General features: G+C 45.9%; 1 protein-coding gene across 2 annotated transcripts in view; it reads right to left on the minus strand.

The window, feature by feature from the left end:
• Positions 1-12,992, minus strand: part of SH2D4A (SH2 domain containing 4A) — an 83,677-nt gene extending 70,685 nt beyond the window's left edge. Inside the window, exons 1-2 of one of the 2 annotated variants that reach the window (XM_050801868.1) lie at positions 12,740-12,992; positions 6,844-7,228 (exon numbers count right to left, since the gene is read on the minus strand). In XM_050801868.1, the coding sequence (XP_050657825.1) occupies positions 6,844-7,024 (181 nt within the window). In that variant the 5' untranslated portion in view covers positions 7,025-7,228; positions 12,740-12,992. Of the gene's footprint in view, positions 1-6,843; positions 7,229-12,483; positions 12,584-12,739 lie in introns of those variants that run through there. The other variant, XM_050801869.1, reaches the window with a different exon arrangement.
• Positions 12,993-13,682: the final 690 nt, after the last annotated feature.

Consider the following 13,682-nt stretch of genomic DNA (forward strand, 5'->3'; position numbering starts at 1 on the left):
AGAACAGAGAGAAAGCGAAGGAGAATCATGTGCTTTATCCCCACAAAGAGAAGACCAAGGACTGAGCCAATAGCCGCAAAAGAGAATCAACACCAGGGCCTCCTATGAGGTAGAGGGGACAGTGGGAGCAATGTTCCCTATTAACTACAGCGGCGTCTCATCAGGGCTGATGGAAACAAGGTGCCCACCAACACCATGGTTGTTACCATGCTGGCAGACTCCCAGAAACCACGGCCACATTGTCCCAAGTGGATCTGCCTTCCCTCTGGCCTCTCCTTTGGAACACCCCAGTTCCCCTCAGCTGACCCAGAAACCAGAAGACAAATGCCTGACTGGCAGGGGCCACATCCCTTCCAACTGGTTAATGCCCAGGCCCTATCAGTCACTAAATATCAGCTCAGGTGATTACTCACCTATTTTACAATGAGGAAGTTGAGGCTCAAGGAAGTTAAATAACTTGCCCAAGATCTCAGAGCCAGTAAACACTGAGACCAGAATTCAAAACCGTTCTGCATGAGTGATGGCAAGACCTGTTTCGGCCAGCTTACCTCGTACAGTCCAAAATGAAATGCTTTCGAGGGTGAAAATGGAGCAACTGAAAAGGGACGCTGGGGTGGCAACCACACACAGGACCCCACTGGGCAAACGAGCATGTGAAGTCGTCATCATGTACTTTCCTGGCGCCACAGAGCAGCGGGGTGATGAAAACGCTAGGTCTAGCCCTGTATTCATTTTAATGAAGGCCAAGGCCGATTCCTATCAGAACTTCCTGAAACGATTCAAACTGTTGCTTTCCCCATTATTTCCTACATTTGTTAGCATAGGTAACAGTCCTGAAGTTATTAATATCAAACTCAATTTTTAAACATTTTAATAAATGTTTATGCTTAGAGACGAGGACAGAAAGAAAGATGGGGAACTTGCACGGCACTACAGCCCAAGGAAGCAGGGGGTGGCATAGAAACGAGAGAACCTCCACTGGAAAAGCAGATGGAAGAACTAGAAAATAGAGAGGAGATCAGTGAAGCCTGCGGCTCAGGGAAGGTGAAAGGGTTCTGACAGTGTTACCCAAAAAAGATGTTCACCACGCAGCTAGGAAGTCTCCCAGTTAAATTATAAAGCCCAGGGTTGGGAGAGCAGAGAAGTGAGGCGCAGGGCCAGTAGTTCGGACAAACTTGGAGTTGAAGTGGACCTGAGTTCAAATCCTAACTCCACCACCGACTCACGCAAATTATGTCTCTAAGTATGTTTCCTTATTTGTAACAATAAAGGGGGCAAAATTTACCTGACCAGATTCTTGTGAGGATTAAATGAAATCATATGAATACAAAACTTATGCTTGGCACATCCTAACAGACCAGTATCTTGGTAGCGGGAAATCGCTATGGAATGGGACAGATGAAGCAAAATCCAAGACATCAGTGACTCGGCGGGTGGGTGAGGGTCAGGGAGGAACCGGCGTGGCTCCTGGAGTTCTGGTTTTGGTGACTGGGAACAGAGCAGTACCACTCATCATCACACAGAGTAAAAGGCAGGACCAGCAGATGCTGGGGAGAGCTGGAGTGATGCTGCTGAATTGGGTTTGGCATCAAGCTTGTGCGGCTTACAGGTCTTCTGAACGGAGGTGCTCACCAGGCAACCGACACTCCGGTGAGAGGTCCGGCTTGGCAATCTGGGTGTGAGAGTCACTGGCATAAAGGTGATGTTTCACCTTTAAAGGTTAGAAGAGTTGCCCTAGGAAGATAGTAAGAACTTTCACCTTACCCTAGGATCTGTGAACCCCTGAGAGTCTACGAGCTTCAGGGAATCGTGAACATTGTGAGATTATACACAGAATGGTGTCTCTGCATTTTCCTAGCTCTAAGCTTTCAGTAAACTTTCAAAGGCATCTATAAGCCCCCAGCCTCATCTCAAAATCACAAACCACCAGTGCAGTGTGAGGCACCCCCTGGGAAATACAGACATTCAAGGAGCAGGCAGAGAAGAAAAAAAAAACAGGAGAGAGCAAGAGGCTCATGACTGAGCAGCAATTCCAAGAGAAAGACACCAAGAGACATCATCTAGATCAGAGGCGGCTGAGGAACTGATCAAGATAAGGATGGAATCCGGCAGCTGACGTCCTTGCGCTGCCAGCCCTACTGCAAGCGGTGAGTTCAAGAGGGAAAGGCAGGGAGGCAGACACTGTCAATGGCACGAACCAATGGCTTTAACATTATTTCACAAAAATGGAGGGAAGGCTTTGCATAAAGGATCTGCCCCTTGGAAATAATGAGAATGCAGCAAACAAAGCTGTATGAATCCAAGTCTGTTTCAAGGGCACACAGAGGAGCCACTTCAGCACCATGCACAGCAACCAGATCCCAGCCCATCGCATTAGGTTTCCATCAACTTGACACAGACCCCATGAAACAAGTGCTGGGAAACACGCTGCTAAGTGAAGGCGTCTTCTCCTTGTGTTACCCAATAAAATCACCCAAGAAGAAGGCTCTGTGGCAGATTCCCAATGCGAGCATGTTTTAGATGTGTGCAAGGCACCTTCAGATAAAAGTCACCGTCATTAAGCTCCAGTGAAGTCACCTTCAGACAAAAGTCACTGTCATTAAGCTCCAGTTAAGCTCTACATGCAGTTGATTTGTTAACAGTGCAGGCTTTGGGAGAATCAGATCCAGGATCTATTCTAGCTCTGTCACTTACTGTTTGCCCTGGCCAAGTTAATGAATGTCCCTGAGCTTGACTTTCCTCATCTGTGAAATGTGAATAGCAACACACACTTCAGGCGTGGCTGTGATTATTTAATGAGATAATATCCTTAAGCTCAATGCTCAGGGTCTGATACCCAGTTAAGTGTATTGAATGCTGGCTGATGCTACCATTATAGCACTGCAGAAACGTGTACCATATCCGTAACTATCACTTTTCTAGTAGCCACATTAGAAAAAATCAAAAGGAGGCCGGATGCAGTGGCTCACACGTGTAATCCCAGCACTTCGGGAGGCCGAGGCAGGAGGATCACCTGAGGTCAGGAGTTCGAGACCAGCCTAGCCAACATGGTGAAACCCCACCTCTACTCATAATGCAAAAATTAGCCGGGCATGGTGGTGCACACCTGTAATTCCAGGTACTCAGGAGGCTGAGAAAGGAGAATCGCTAGAATTCAGGAGGCAAAGGTTGCAGTGAGCTGAGACTGTGCCTCTGTACTCCAATCTGGGCGACAGAGCAAGAGACTCTTGTCTCAAAAAAAAAAAAAAAAAAAAAAATCAAAAGGAACAGATGAAATTAATTTAAATATTTTACTTTACCCAAGATATACAAAATATTATCTATTCCATATATAAGGAATATACAATTATTAATGTGGCATTTTCTTTTCCTTCTACCAAATCTTTGAAATCTGGTAGTTTACACGTATAGCACACCTCAATCCAGACTAGCTTCATTTCCTATGATCAAGAGCCACATGTGGCTGGTAGTGACTGCACTGGACGGTGCGGCTGTAGACCTCTAGCTACCTCAGCAAGCGGAGTAGGTCCATAGTTCTCTCCCTAAGTATCACATTCTCCCACTACAGAAATCAGAAGTGATCTTCTCATATAGAACTAAGTTAAATTCACTTGCTGAGAGTTTTTCAGCCCCTTCTACTTCAGTCTTCAGATTACTAAAAAGTAGACAAGCTGGACGCCGTGGCTCATGCCTGTAATCCCAGCATTTTGGGAGGCGGAGGTGGGTGGATCACTTGAGGTCAGGAGTTCGAGATCAGGCTGGCCAACATGGTGAAACCCTGTCTCTACTAAAAATATAAAAATTAGCTGGGCATGGTAGCAGGTGCTTATAATCCCAGCAAGTCACTCAGGAGGCTGAGGCAGGAGAATCGCTTAGAATCCGGGAGGCGGAGGTTGCAGTGAGTTGAAATCTCGCACCACTGCACTGCAGCCTGGGTGACAGAGCGAGACTCCGTCTTTAAAAAAAAAAAAAAAAAAAAAAATATAGACAAGTTCCTGTGATGCACAATATACGACCATTTTAGTGAGGATCCCTAAACACTAAGCACAGGGGTCTGTGTATTTATAGTGAAAAATGACCAGATGGCAATGAAAGAACTTCTAAGTGATAAGGTAGAGGGTGTCAAGGAATGACAGGGGTGGCATATGATGCTTTTAATGAAATGAACAACCTTCAAAACCACCGTGTGGCTAAGAACTGCTAAGGAAAAGCAGCACTTAGCCCAGTACTAGCCAGAAAGACAGAAGAAGGGAGGCAGGGAACACAAGCCTTCAGGGAACAGATGCACAAGTGACCTCTCAACCCATAAGGGTCACAGGCTTAGCAGGTCTGCAGCACAGATAAGCACCTCTGGCAGCACCAGCCATGACAGCATTGCTTTGGACGGTCTATGGCTTTGTATTCAAAGACCGCGCAAGATGAAAGAGAAGTGATGTGATTTTAGGGGAAGTGGGAGAAACTTTTTCCTTTTCTGTAGTCAGAAGAGGAACTAATTTAATGCAAAATATATTTTTCCAAGTTTTCAATTTAAGGGGGTAATACACCTTTGACGTGAGATATTGATAGAACTTTCACCACGTATATTAACATACTTTTCTCATGATCATTTGACTAACAAAGTTAATATAGGGTTTCTGAGAGGTAGATTCAAAACTCTACAATTGAGAAATTTAAACAAAGAAACTGAAATGATTATTTTAAGTTATCACAAGGAGACCAATTCAGCAAACACGAGAATTCCAAAGTCTAACAGAGTCTGAGTCATTGACTCTAGTGGCAAGCACCCTTTGGCTGCCAGTCCCCAAGGTCACCCCGTCACACTAATATATGTTATGTTCACAATAATCATGGTGCCCAGAAGAGACCCAATTATATCTGAAATACTCTGACTAGAGAATCCAAGAAGGTGCATAAACCACTTCAGAAAGACAAAAGAGTTATGTTTCAGTTTGGCCATGTTATTTGTTGGAGGAAAAGTTATATTTTGGATAGTGCAGAGTAATGTAAACTCCAACAGAACTGGGCATCTATTGGTGGTATAATCTTGCATATATTACTCAACTTACCTAAGTTTCACGGCCAGGCACAGTGGCTCAGGCCTGTAATCCCAGCACTTTGGGAGGCCCATGTGGGTGGATCGTTTGAGGTCTGGAGTTAAAGACCTGCCTGGCCAACATGGTGAAACCCCATCTCTACCAAAAATACAAAAATTAGCTGGGTGTGGTAGCACATTCCTGTAATCCCAGCTACTCAGGAGGCTGAGGCAGGAGAACTGCTTGAACCTAGGAGACAGAGGTTGCATTGAGCCAAGACTATCCCACTGCACTCTAGCCAGGGCGAGAGAGTGAGACTCCATCTCAAACAAACAAACAAACAAAAACGAACTTCTCGAAGTTTCATCATCTATAAAACAGGACTATCAATGTTGACTTTGCAGAAGTTTTGTGACGGTTAGGTACTATGTACATAAACATGCTTCATATACTGTCTGAAACAGGAGGTGTTTCATAAATAGTTGTATTGATCATAACAAGAGGAAATGATACATTTATGTTTATTTTCTTGTCACAATAAAGGCATCACTGGAAAAAAGTTTTAATAAAAGACAGGAAAAGGTAAAGGATATTACACTGACTTCCTTTTTGAACCTGGGCATATACCAGGCATGCAAATGAGATTCATTTTCTCAATCTTTGAAACCATATGTGAATTTAAAAAGTTTTATTTGCCTGGTTTAATGAAACATGAAAAGAGATTGGTCTTGGATGCCTCTGCAAGTGACCTTGAAAAGTGTGCTGTGTTTTCACAACTTCGGTATCCACCCATGACAGATTTGGCATGTGAACAGCAGGGCGGGATGTGGGGGTTAGTGAGCATGCAGTGAGGGGGGTGGACAATGTGTGTCTTTCTGTGTCTATATGTGTATATGCTTTAAGTATTTTTTTTTTTTTGAGACACAGTCTCACTCTGTCACCCAGGGTGGAGCCCAGAGGTGTGATTTCAGTTTAGTGTGGCCTCGACCTCCTGAGCTCAAGCAATTATCCAACCTCAGCCTCCCAAGTAGTTGGGACTATAGGCATGTACCACCATGCCCAGCTAATTTTTTATTTTTCCTAGAGACAAGGTCTCACTATATTGCCCAGGCTGGTCAGAACTCCCGGGCTCAAGTGATCCTCCCACCTCGGCCACTCTAAGTGCTGTGATGACAGGCATGAGTCACTGTACTTTGTCTGTTCTAAGTCTTAATGTACAAAGATTTCCTCCCTCATGGTCTCAAAAGAACTCTCTCAAACTACCAGAGATTCCTTTGGTAATGAGGAAAAGTTTACATCTGAAAAACTCATTCACACTAAAAAAAGATAGTATTATGATTATTTTCCTTACAGCAGTTCCTTACATTTTAAGAGAGGGTGTTCCCTAAAAAGATACCTCAAAGAAAAATCTCTGAGGTCTAAGAAATGTAAACACAATTGCTATAAATATATTGATATAAGAACTTTGTGTTCTGGTAGTAGAATATAAGGAATCAGTAACAATAAAGGAGATAGAAACCTTTCTTAATACCCCTCAAATCAAACTCCATAGGTGACTTTTTACTACAGCTTCAGGTTAGTCTCATTTCAAGTAAGAGATTTCCTCACAGTTATGCAACTCCATGGTGAATGCTGTGTGTGTGTAGACTTCAAGCAGATATACTGCACTACTGGATTCTCAGTAACATTTAGGATTCATCTACCAAACTGGAACTTGCACTTGCTTTGCTTGTGATTAGTTTGAAATTGTCAAAGCCAGCCAGGAGTTATTCTACCAACACGTTCACAAAAGAAACGTGGCTAAGTTTACCTTTCTTTGGTCTGGGTTTCACTGGCAGGGACTCCTTTCTTTCCATAGCTGCTTCTCTTTCTTTCCATCGTCGGATCTGTTCCTCTCTCATCTTGAAGAACAGGATCTGTTTCTGTTCTTCGCTGAGCTCTGCCAGTAGATCAGGATCTATGTACATCTCCGACAGTATCTGTTTCAGCATCTTTGCAGTTCTGGAGTCTTTTATACCTGTGGCAAAAGTTCCTGAAACTGGCCTCCAGGTGTCCCTCCACCTGTGCTGGCACTTGGGCGTGTCCACAAAACTTCCCGAACAGCTCACAATCCTGGCTGACTGGGGCAATAATTCAGCAAACTGGCTCCTGAGACCTGGCACCAAATGTCCGGTCCAAAATGCTGTTCACTGAACCTACAGAGAGAAAGAGCCCGCATTCAGGTGGCATGTTAAAATGTGTGGACGCTGGCTAGGACGGGTTTAAAAAAAAAAAAAAGCCAGGAGGAAATACAGTATCACTTTTCATTTCAGGGAGAAAACAGAAAAAGAAAACCTGAGGCACACTTTGTTAAGAGTTTGTGTAACTTCTATCCTATAATTTCTAAAGATACTTTGTCAAAAAAAAGAAAACAAACCCTAACTTTATACAGGTCAATCTCAGGGAAACAAAAAAAGTTCACAGAGGTTTGTCCTGCTCCCAACTAAGCAAACACATGATTACCCCAGAGCCTAACAAACCACCAACTGTGTGGCTGAAAAAAGAAAGGCAAAAAAAAAGGTCACAGGAAGAAATTAAAAGGCTGTCTGCAAAGTACCTATTTCAAAAGAAAATACCATTTTTGAGATGTCACAGAGTAACTCACCCCAAACCAAACCAAAATAGAGCCATGTTCAAGGAAGAAAAAGGAAGAAATAAAAACTAGACCACCATGCAATTTCTGCAATTTCCCTAAAAAGTAGCATTAAATAAACATAATTATGTACTTTCCTCTTCACAAAAGGATAATGTAATTTCCAAGGCAACCTACTAGAGCCATGAAAATCAGGGCAGGTGCAAGAGAGAACATCCGTCTACATTCTGGAAGGTCACCGAGTTTTAGGTGTGCTTTTACTAGATAACCTAGTTTAATAAAATCTAAATGGACAGACCAGATAAACTAGCAGGATGAAGAGGTCATTAGGTTCATAACAAAGGATCCTTGATTTATATGAGTTTACTGCATGGCTCCGTGAAAGAGAAACCGTAAATCGAGTGTGCACAGTGGCCTCCTAGAGGTTCTCCTGGGGTTGGAAATCCCACTGAGGTTTCATTCTGCTTTCCACATTTCTATTTGGTTGGCTTAAAAATATTACCACACTGTCATACTTTTTCTCTCTATTTTTAAACAATTTCTAAGTCTCATAAACCATCATACTTTTGTAATCAGAAGGAAACTATGTAAATATTTCTATTCTGGAAAACAAGACTTTGGATTCGATGTAGTACGATGTAAGAAAAAAAACTTACTACAACTTTTCAGAATCACATGTATCCTAAGAAATTCACCAATAGACTAGGCATGGTGGCTCACGCCTGTAATCCCAGCACTTTAGGAGGCCGAGGTGGGTGGATCACGAGGTCAGGAGTTCGAGACCAGTCTGACCAATATGGTAAAACTCCACCTCTACTAAAAAAACAAAAAATACAGAAATTAGCCAGGCATGGTAGTGGGCACCTGTAATTCCAGCTACTCGGGAGGGTGAGACAGGAGATCGCTTGAACCCGGGAGGCGGAGATTGCAGTGAGCCGAGATCGCGCCACTGCATTCCAGCCTGGGTGACAGAGACAGACTCCATCTCAAAAAAAAAAAAAAAAAAGAAAAGAAAAAATAAGAAATTGACCAATAATTTGTTGTTTACAGTAACACCTCAATAATCTTACCACCTTGCCATGTGCTCTCAAATATCTTGTTTCTCCATACTATGTTCAAACACTCTTAAACTTTAGACAAGTCACTTAGCTATATTATGGCCATCGTAGTGTTGGTTTCTCTTCGTTTACCTTGTCATTGATACAGCTAGATTTGTAATGCTTCTCTCACCACCTGGGGGCCTCCTTCAGCTTCCTGTCTTCCTCCTCTTCCTTGCAAAGTTGTTCCTTGATGTACATCTGTCTTTTGAGACGAGCACGCTCAATAGCTAGGCTACCACAGAATGGTGTGCATACGCAGCACTCAGATTCGCTGACTGTTCATTGCAAAGCCAGACCCTTGATGAAACTACACCTATCCCTACTGACTGCAACCTATCATCTCAGCAGCATTCAACCACCGGAATTCAAATGGAACCAAATATTAAGAGAAAACTTTTAAAGGACTAAAAGTAATGTCACGCCCCCTGCCAGGTCCCCTTGCTAACTTTGTATTTTGCATGGAGATACCCTTAAAGGCTTGAACAGTCAAAAAAATGGATGTCTTGTAATGATTTCTTGACTGTTTCTAGCAGCTTCTGAAGGGGTGGAGCCAATGAAATCCACAAGCTCCAAGATAAAGTGGTAAGAAACGACACGGAATGACTCCTTGACATTCCAGTAAATGTCTTTATGTTCTGTGGTTGGCTTTCGCAGAAATCACACATGGCAGAAAATGAACAGTTCAGTTAGGGTTGAGACTTCCGCTCTGTTCCCCATTTTCAATGCGGTGAGTCCTATTCAAGGCGTGGGTAGAGCCTAAAATCTAAAACCCTTAAAGCGCCAAAGTCACATTCCTACTGTCTCCCCCGCCCTGCATATTCCTGATAACACAGCTAACACTTCTCGTACCAGGCACCATCTTAATTAAGCACTTTACCTGTGTTAACTCGCTTAATCTTCATAATAACCCTTCAAGTCCAGCCCATCACTGTGCTCATTTCACAGATTAGGAAGACAGAGCACAGGTCAGCAGCTGGTAAGCGGCAGAGCCAGGCAGTCCAGCTCTAAGTCCGCTTCACTGTAATCCACAGCACAGAGGCCTTTTTGTGAGTTTATTTGTGTGCCCAGAATCAGAACAGCAGGATGTGGTGCCATGTATGAAATTTCAGAATGGAAGCCAGCAAATTCCTGCAGGAACAGAAATGCTGAACTGATGGTGCTTGACACAGGGCAGAAGCCTCCTCCTGGTCTGCTGTAGCTAAGCTTAGGGGATGCCAGGTGAACACAGCCCAGCCAGGAAGGCCAGAAAAGAACCGACTGCCACACTGGCCCAGGTGTGGACATTGTTTACCCACGTATTCACCAGACACCTAGTCCCCTCCATTTCCCCTTGCACTTAGTCATCCACTTCGTCTCCACAATTTCCCCTTCCAAACAAATACTAAGAACAGTGCAAACAGCACAGCCTCTCACATGTGCAAGGAGGTTCACGGCACCTCTGTGATGAAATGCTCATATTGTTTCCATTTTTATGTTGTTTTGTTTTGCTTTTTATAGCAAACGTGGATTTCTAACATTAAAATTAACTAGTTCATCTTGAAGGAAAGACATTGGCTTCCTTGTGCCTCCCAGAATACTTGGGAGGCCCAGCCAACAACTATCTGTGGTCAGGTCGTTGAAGATGTGACCATTCTGCGGCTGCTGAATGGTACTGGTGTAAATCACCTGTCCCCTCACCCCCAACTCCCATCCCCTAACCCCCACCCCAAGGCTTTCTCAGACTCCAACTCAAGCTCAGCATAGTGCACCCGAGACACCCAGAGGCACTCCAGCCTCAACTCCCAGCTCCGCCTCTAATGAGCAGTGTGGCTATCACCTGGCCTCCTCGGGACTCAGTTTCCTCATCTGTGAAATGAGGGCTGGTTCAGTCTGTGACTCCTAATGAGTCGGTATGTGACATAATCTACTGTGAAGTGAAGGAGACTGGTGGAGCCACGGTAGAAGAAATAGAAATGAGGAAATTAACTAACCAGGGTTTTCCCACTTTCATTCCCTGACGAGAACAAATAATCATTGCTGATACGGATTCAAATGCTGAGGACTTTCCCATACTATATCAAGGGCAGCAAACCTCCAGTTATTCAAGATCCAACAAAGGAATAGCTCAGCTAACACAGCACCTTTCTTAAAAGAGAGAAATGATAAGAAGCAAGCCCACACCTGCGATTTATTCTGAACAGCAATTGCTAAAGGATCAGAGAATCTGTTGTTTTCCATGATACCATAGATTTGACCTGATTCTCACACCTTCACACTGTTCTACCATACAACTGTCTTTTGGATAACTCTGATACCTAAACAAAATAAAAAATTTTAAAGGCCTAAGATACAGCCTAAATCATAAAAATAGTAGGCCAGGCACAGTGGTTCAAAATGTAATCCCAACACTTTGGGCGGTGAATGTGGGTGGATTGCTTGAGCTCAGGAGTTCGAGACCAGCTTGGGTAACATGCCAAAACTCCATCTCTACACAAATATAAAAATTAGCCAGGTGTGGTGGCCCACACCTAGAGTCCGACCTACCTGGGAGGCTGAGGTGGGAGGATCACTTGAGCTGGAGAGTTTGAGGCTGCAGTGGGCCAAGATCGCACCACTGCACTACAGCCTGGGTGACAGAAGGAGACCCTGCCTCAAAAATGAAAAACATTAGGTCGGTGCAAAAGTTATTGTGTTTTTTTATGGTCTAAATAAATAAATAAATGTGGTTTTTGCCATAAAAACCACAACTACTTTTGCACTTACCCAATAAAATAAAAAATAAATAAAAGTATTGTGGTATGGACAGTGTAACTATAACATTAACAATACAGCTTGAATTCTAATTCTTTTAAAACAGCCAGCTGTGTGGTCGAGCTTTGTTTTCTTATTCAAACTTTATCTTATTAATCTACCAGCAAAAGAGCTGTTTTTGAGGATGAAACAAATTACCAGAGATGACAGCAATTTGGCAAGTTTTGTAAATATATACTATTCTTCAGAAATTTGAAGTTACTGTACACACAGATTTAGTATACATAGAAAATTCCACTCCTATGCCAAATCTATGCCCCTGTATGCTTTCCACTTATTTATTCACTATTTTAAAATAATGGTACCCAAGTCGTTGTTTCCATTAAACCAGCAATCAAATAAAAGCCTTTTGGGCGATGAGGAGCATCTGTTTGGAAGGGGGAGGTGCCACGCTTGCTGTTTCTCTAAGCTCCCTGGGAAGGGAAAGACAACTCAGAAAACCTACAAACTGTAGCTCCTTCCGGTGCCCGCGTAACCCCCGAGTCCAGGAGCGGGCAGGGGCGCCGCTTGGTTGAGCCCAGTGGGCACCCGGTCTGGGTTTGGGCCAGCCCCGCCGCAGCAGCCCCTGGGAGGCGGCGCTGCACGGGCCTCCGCGCGCGCCCTGACCCCACTTGGGGGCGCCCCTGGGTGCCGGCGCGCGGGGAACGCGCTGCCGGGGTGCTGCGCCGGCTGCCACTGTTTCCCGGGACTTCCCTCTTGGAAGATCTCCAGGCGCAGGTCCAGGACGTGCTCCTGCTAGGAGTCTAGAAACTCCAGTCCAGCCCGGACCCTCCCGGGGCCTGCACTCCCTGCGGGTAGAAGCACGCGCCGCGTGTCCCCGCCGGATCCCAGAACTTCCCCGAAAGTCCTCAGCTCCGGCAGACCCTCTCCCTCGAAGTTCCCCCCGCCACCCCTTGCAAGCCCCCAGACCCCGGGGACAGCCGCTCACCTAGCCAGCGGCTCCAGTCACCGGACACCGGACACCGGACACCGGATACCCGCCGCAGCCGCTCTAGCCGCCTAACCCCGCACCTGAGCCCGCCCCGGGCGGCGCGAAGGGGTGGAGGCGGGGGTGAGGCTTCCGCCCGCCCCCTCTGGCCCCTGCGCCTCCCATGCACCCCTGCAACCCCCGAGGAAATTCCCTTCCCCCTACTCCCACCCCATGCACACTCTCGCCAAAGCCTCTCCCCAACCCCAGCACCTACCAGTGCTGGGCGCCCCTGGGCAGGGTGGCCCGATCACCCGCCACATCCACTTGGCCGCCAGAAGCCGTCGGGGAAGAGAGGGAGGGAAAGGCAGAAGCGTCCCAAGCGGCGCAGGCGGGCTGAGCAAATACTCTGACCGGGACGCCAAACAGCTCCTGCAGCCGGCCCGCCCGCGCCGCCCCGCCGCGCCCACATGCCGGGTGACTAGCGGGGCGCGATCGCGGCCCCACCCGGGCGCCTGGAGGCTCTCCAGGGACAGTCGTCGGCCAGGCTGCGTGGCCTGCGCATCTCGGGCCGCCTGGTCTGCGCGCTGTCCCCGAGCTGCGGTAGTCCGGGGTAGCCTTGCTCCTCTCCTCTCTTAGTTCGTGGGACTGGGATCTGCAGTCTATGATCTCTTGGGGACTGCAGGACTTAGATTAAATCAGCAGGTCTGTGCCTTTCCATGTTTCAGAGCTCGGGGTTCCATGGGAGGTGGAGGGTAGGAGGGTGCGCGGGCCCCACTTGTTCACTGGGCTTGGGTGCCGCAGGCCAAGGCGACTCTAGAGCTTTTTTCTTTCTTTCTTTTGTTGACATTAAGTAAATGATCAAACTCTTTGGCACTTGTCGGTACAGGTGTGGCTTTGTAGGACAAGATGAAGGACGGAAAAGGCTGAGAAGGAGACCGCAGTCAACACAGACCAGGAGAAAATGAAAGAAAACTGGGGAAAAAGTTAAGATGCTGAAAGGAGTCTTGTGGATTGCAACAAGAACAGGTTGGGTTGGGGCCTGAAGACATCAGGGAGGAGCTGGCAGTCCACAGTTAGAGGAAATCTTGGAGGAAAATTCAGCAGAAGCAGAGTGGAAAGGCATTTCCACTGGAGGGCATTTTCCATCCTAGAGGAGTATGTGGAAGAAAACCGCCTGCTTTGGTGAACCCCAGATTTTATGTGTTGGGAGAGATGTA

The sequence above is a fragment of the Macaca thibetana genome, chromosome 8 (assembly GCF_024542745.1).
Source record: "Macaca thibetana thibetana isolate TM-01 chromosome 8, ASM2454274v1, whole genome shotgun sequence".
Taxonomy (NCBI): Eukaryota; Metazoa; Chordata; class Mammalia; order Primates; family Cercopithecidae; genus Macaca; species Macaca thibetana.